This window comes from Salminus brasiliensis, chromosome 11, assembly GCF_030463535.1.
Source record: "Salminus brasiliensis chromosome 11, fSalBra1.hap2, whole genome shotgun sequence".
Classification (NCBI taxonomy): domain Eukaryota; kingdom Metazoa; phylum Chordata; class Actinopteri; order Characiformes; family Bryconidae; genus Salminus; species Salminus brasiliensis.
The window spans coordinates 33,093,768-33,099,564 of record NC_132888.1 but is presented as its reverse complement, the minus strand read 5'-3'; the positions used below and the strand labels follow the sequence as shown (position 1 = coordinate 33,099,564).

Sequence of the window (5,797 nt, the reverse complement as noted above, 5' to 3'; positions counted from 1 at the left end):
TAGCTCCAGCATCTCGGTGTACTACAATTCCCTGTGTCCACAAACCCCTGAATCTGCAAACTTTATCTAAGGGGAAACATGAATTACCAAAAGCTAAAATAAACAGATGAGTTTTCAGCCTAGATTTAAAGATTGAGACTGTGTCTGAGTCCCCAACATTATTTGGAAGGTTATTCCAGAGTTGGGGGGGGGGGCTTTATAAGAAAAGGCTCTTTCCCCTGATGAGGTTTTGGGAATTTTGGGAACTACTAGGAAGCCAGCATCCTGAGATCTAAGTAATCTTGATGGTTCATAATATGTAATAAGATCTTGCAGGTACTCAGGAGCGAGGCCATGTAGGACTTTGTGTGTTTATAGAATAATTTTGTAGTCAATATAGAATTTAACTGGGAGCCAATGAAGTGCTGATAGAACTGGACTGATATGGTAAAATTGTCGAGTTTTAGTAAGGACCAGAATTCAATTCAATTATATTAGTGTATACACAATTATATCAGAATATTATGACCACCCCCTCCAAAATGGCAGTCAGTAATTTTGATTGTATTTTATTTTTAATGGACAGATTTTACAAAAGTCAAAGTAGTCTAACCAACAAGCTTTTTCCTTTTATGGAATGCCATGGATAAAACAAATATATAGCAGTCATACACAAGTATACACTTTACTACTTTACTAATTAATTGCCTAAATATGTCCAAAGACCAAGGATGCCCACCTTTTTGTCTTTGGGGGGGACCAAAGTGTCGTATTTGTGGTGCGCTGAGGGTCCAAAAATATTTATTTACAAATATCTAATAGGTAATTACACTACCCTGTCTTAATGATATAAGCACGTCTAACAACCAAAAGCAGTCACAACAACAAAAATCTACTGGGTACTCAACAGGTTTTGAATGTATAGAAAATATTGTTATGCATCAATATCTGATCCTTGTTTAAAAAAAATTATTTATCATGGATACAATCTATGAGCAGGAGTGTAAATGTTAACATTTCTGTGTCTTTTCTCCTTTGGACCACAGGATGGCAGTTTAGAGCTACATTTAAATGCTACATTCAGACTAGAGCACACAGAGATGGAAAATCTCTGGAGTTATGATTGAGTTACAGGATTGATTGGAAATCTGGACTCACGGACAGGTCCATAAAGGTTAAGAGTTTAAGACAGAAATGCCCAACCCTGGTCCTGGTGATCCACAATCCTGCTGAGTTGAGCTCCAGGCCTAATCTAACACTTTATCTTGGTAATGAAGACCCTCAGGAACGTCAGAATATTAGTGCGAGATGTTTTGAAAGGACCAGGATTGGCCACCGCTGGCCAATGTACACGTTTAAGCATTATGATTTAATTGGTTATAAAACAGACATTGGTACTGTTGTAGTACAAGCTGGAGTAAACAATATTGAAATGTCAGCTACTTTTCTTTTTTTATGCTACAATATTTTATATTGTAACACAATTTAAGCTGCATTTTATACATTTATACATGAAAGGAGATTATTGGAGTATTGTTATTAATTTTGTGCCTCGTTTAAACAAGCCACAGTGTATGCTGAGTGCATCAGATTGGTAGCAGCACAGGAACATTTCAGCAGCACTTTGCTTTGGGGTATTGTCATGCTTGTCAGTCCAAACATTGCCTTGTCACCTTATCTTGGGGAAATATTTGCAAACTTCCATTACTAATGTTTACCTTTGATACCACTGTTTATAAAGCAAAATGACACAAAAAGATTAATAGGGCATGAGATTCCAAACCTTTTAACAGTTCATTTTTAATGGGCAGAAATTTAACATTGTGTTTTTGTTTTCATGATGTTTGTTTTCTTTTTCTGGATGTCTCTTCATCCCTCTACATGTCAGACATGTTGGTGTAGAGCACTGATTCATCTTAGTAGTGTGTGATGCTACATAGATTCGGTGGTACTGACTGAAGGCCAACATTCCTTCTTGTTCTCTATACAGTGCACAATACAGGCTGAAGCTGAAGCTGAAGATTTTATAGTTGTAGTCTAACTTACTAGAAGTCATTTCAGAAGTTAGCTTTTTTTTAAGCTTCATCCTCTTACGGTTGTAATCACTGTTCCTCTCAACTCTCTATTGCTTTTCCCCATTCTAAAGAGTACCTTTTATTAATGCCACTTTTGCAGTTCATTTGGACATCCATGCAGAACGAGCTATGCAAATAAAGGGTGACTGATTAAAGCTTGATCAAGGCAGAACAATGGAGCATGTCAGTCAACCAGGCACGGCCACCCATCCGTCCGTTATGAAATGTAAAGAAATTATACAGAGAAGCTCGCACTCCGAATCCATTAAGGCTGAGTTTGTGAAGCTTTTATCATTAATTAGGCCACTGTGCGCCTGCTGAGAAGACAAAGGTAGACGACAGAGACATTTCTCTGTTGTATTTGCCTTAGATTAGCCGAGAGGGCCTCAGGCCCTTTCGAGCAAATTGTTTTATTGTCCCTCTCGTGGTAAAGTCAATATTCTTTCACTTTTGTTATCTTAATGAGAAGCCGGTGCCATTCGCAGAGAATAAGGAGATATCTGGACGCTTTATGACATCACAATTTACTATCGCCCAGCAACCAGGGCAGCTGTCAGTCACCCAGCAGAGTTTAAAAAGACCACTGCAGGGTACAAGAACCAGAACCACAGCAAGCTTGCACCGGTGCACGTTCAGAATCCTCCATAAGCAGAAGCCGAACAGCCAAGCGACGCAAAGACGATGAAGGTGTGTGTGCTGCAATGCGGTCTGGCCCTGCTGGGCTTGTCTTTGGTTTTGTGCAGCAGTGGTGCCTCCTCTCAGCCAGACCTGGACCTGGATGTAGACCTCGACTTGCGCCACCGCAGACTTCTGCAAAGAGCCCGCGCCCTTGGCATGGCTGCACAGGTTAGACTACATGACATGCATACATACAAAATCTTTAGGAAAAGTCATACAGGTGAGTCTGACTACATCCATTAGGAAGCTTCAATCTTTTAGGCGTACTAGCAGTTTGTAACCTGTTGTCTATGTGCAAAATCTGCAGAACGCAATGAATTTGCATGTGCGATAATTCCAGTGTACAAAAAGTCCAAGCTGTTTCAAATCAGTGGATTTACTGTTAGTTTCTAAGCATGCTACTGTATGCTAAAGTTGGATAATATATGGAGAACTGTAAAAAAAGGCTGGAGTTAACTGAGAAGGCATTAGGATGCTGAGGCCAAAGAATACACAGCATAAGCCATGTATTACTATATGTATTTTCTACACACATTAATACACATGTTTAGTGGGTGAGATACTAGATTGAAGACTGATCATTGGCAAGGGAGTTCTGACTTGCTTCTAGTGAAGAGTTTCTACACAGGTCTGTCTGTAATCTGTTACTTGCCTAGTTAGTTTACGCGTGTTTGTTGAATATGAATATGGATGAAACAACGTCTAGCATTAACTACTAAATCTAAGGATCATTTATGCCAAAAAACTGACAAAGCCCTATCATAATCCCCTGACCTCAAACACAGTTCTTCAGTCTCAGTGACTACATGGAAAGGCTCAGTAAACAGAAGACCTTTGCTATCAGTGTTGAATCCCTAACAAAACTATTTGAGGTACCTGTTTTTTTATTTTTATTTTATTCCAACACACTTTCTTGGTAGCTGGGGATGAGTAGACGTTCATAACAAGCATGATTCAGGCTGAGTTATGACTTCATCATTGTTCCACAATTTTCAGTGCAGATGTCAGTCAATCTGCTCAGAGATTTGAAGGCTGCTTGCTTTCACTGCCAAAATAATCAGGGCCTCATTCTTAATGTAGAAAAAGAACCATTTGATAGAAATAATGCTAAGGTTTGCTATGGTTAGACACAGTTTCTACCATAATTTGAAGCTGGTAGTTGTCCTTTAGTGTCTCTATATAACATTACACTATATAATCTATACCATCTATATAACATTAACACTTGTATATGTGTGTATGTTTGATTTGTTCTTTTAGGATTGGAGGAAGAGGGAGATGGGGGACCTGCTCTCTCAGCTTACCCTGCCGGAGTCTGAGTTTCAGGAGAGTGAGATTTCTACTCTGGGGGCAAAACAAGATATTCGTGTGGAACTTGAACGCTCAGCTGAGAATCCCAACAGCCTGCCCCCTCGAGAGAGAAAAGCAGGCTGCAAAAACTTCTACTGGAAAGGATTCACTTCCTGCTGAGGACCTGCCCATGTGCCGACATAACATCAAGCTTCCAGCTGGGTCTCTCCTGCTGAAAGCCCCGCCCTCTAACAACAAACCAATGAGGTCAAATCACGAGTCGATCGGTTATGTCAATCAGTCGACCAAATGAAATTGTAACTTTGTAATTTATGAAATAAAGACTAATCTTTCATTTGATTTTAAGTCACTTTGTGTAGCTGTGTGTAAATGTTTATACGTGACTCTCAAGTTAAAAACCCTGGAGAAATTCAGTTGTCTTTCTCATAGCTCATTCATAGAAGTGAGAAAAGTCTGTGTAAAGTGAAGCCGTTCCGCTGATGTTAAGCTTTCACTTAAAACCATATTGGTGTGCAAATTTAAGCATACAGACTTTTCAAACTTTTACTGACAAGCAAATAGAATTGTGTTGTTTATCACGCCCATGTCCTGAAGGAGTCTTTCCTCTACCTTTTTAAAGTTAGCTAGTTAATGAAATGTAGATGTGTGTGTGTGTGTGTGTGTGTGTGTGTGTGTGTGTGTTTATGTAAGCTCCTATCTGGTACATTAAAATGATTAGTGATAATTACTGGACATGAGGGACCCCTCTATTTGCTTAAAGACTGAGAGATGCCTTGCCTAACCACATAATTAAGAGTGACAGAGAGTGAGGAGAGGAAAAGATGGATGACAAGATGGAAAGGGAGAGAACACGAACGATCATGCTCCCACGTCATTAACGGTTGTCCGTAGTGACGTCTTGCTGCATTAGGGCACATGGCAATGGACGTGGAAAACTGATCACCCGTGAGGTGTGTGGACAAATGGGATACACACGCAGACTCACATCAGTCTGATGTATTTTTCATTAGTATGTTATTGGCTGTGAAAGCCGTGCCGTGCTCGGCGTTCCATCTCCAGAGGCTCACGCAGAGATGTGGTGGAAAAGCCAGTTAGTCAGCAGTAATTGTGATTTAATTATGCTCCTGAAAGCAGCGCAAATATTTAGACTCATCTGGTCTGATTAATGGCCTTAAAGAGAGACTTTGTCAGGCAGATGTTTACAAAGTGGGCATTTTATTCTCCTCCAGTGTGTGTGTGTGTGTGTGTGTGTGTGTGTGTGGGATCAGGCATGCCTTCATATGTCCACATTGCTAATATGCCCTGGGCAGTACTATACAGATATTATAGAAGCCCATTCCCACCAGATAAAGGAAAAATAATCATAATGACATCTCAAAATGATATCCAGGGCTGATGACAACTAAGTTCAATCCTGAACTTTTGTCTAGGAAAGGTTTCTCTATGAACAACGCACACCACAACCCTGGCCAGGAAGAAGTGGATAAGAAGATGAATGAATGAATAACAGGACAGCGGAGCATGCCGTGCCTCCAAACCGCTACAGTTGGGCTCTTGAGCAAGGCACTTGACCCTTTGTGCTCCAGGTACAGGTACATGGCTTTCTAAGCTGGGATATGCAAATAGAACAATTACTTTTATACTGTAAAAAAATATAATGTCAATTACGGTTATACAATTCCAGTACATTTACTAAACTAACCAAATTTCCCCAAATGTTTCCCTTGCCTAAAAAACTTAGTCACTGCTTGCTA

At 40.0% G+C, this 5,797-nt stretch overlaps 1 protein-coding gene across 1 annotated transcript; it reads left to right on the top strand.

Annotated features, from left to right (window-relative positions):
- Positions 1-2,683: 2,683 nt before the first annotated feature.
- sst1.2 (somatostatin 1, tandem duplicate 2) lies at positions 2,684-4,388 on the top strand. The gene is made up of 2 exons (XM_072691304.1): positions 2,684-2,900; positions 3,993-4,388. Exons 1-2 carry the CDS (start codon positions 2,736-2,738, stop codon positions 4,200-4,202), a joined length of 375 nt encoding a protein of 124 aa, XP_072547405.1. The 5' UTR covers positions 2,684-2,735; the 3' UTR covers positions 4,203-4,388.
- The last annotated feature ends 1,409 nt before the right edge of the window (positions 4,389-5,797 follow it).

Bases quoted from the DNA above. Each gene is read 5' to 3' on its own strand.
- sst1.2 (XM_072691304.1), top strand. From the start codon at position 2,736: ATGAAGGTGTGTGTGCTGCAATGCGGTCTGGCCCTGCTGGGCTTGTCT. The intron at 2,901-3,992 runs GTTAGACTACAT...TTGTTCTTTTAG, and splicing joins CCCTTGGCATGGCTGCACAG to GATTGGAGGAAGAGGGAGAT.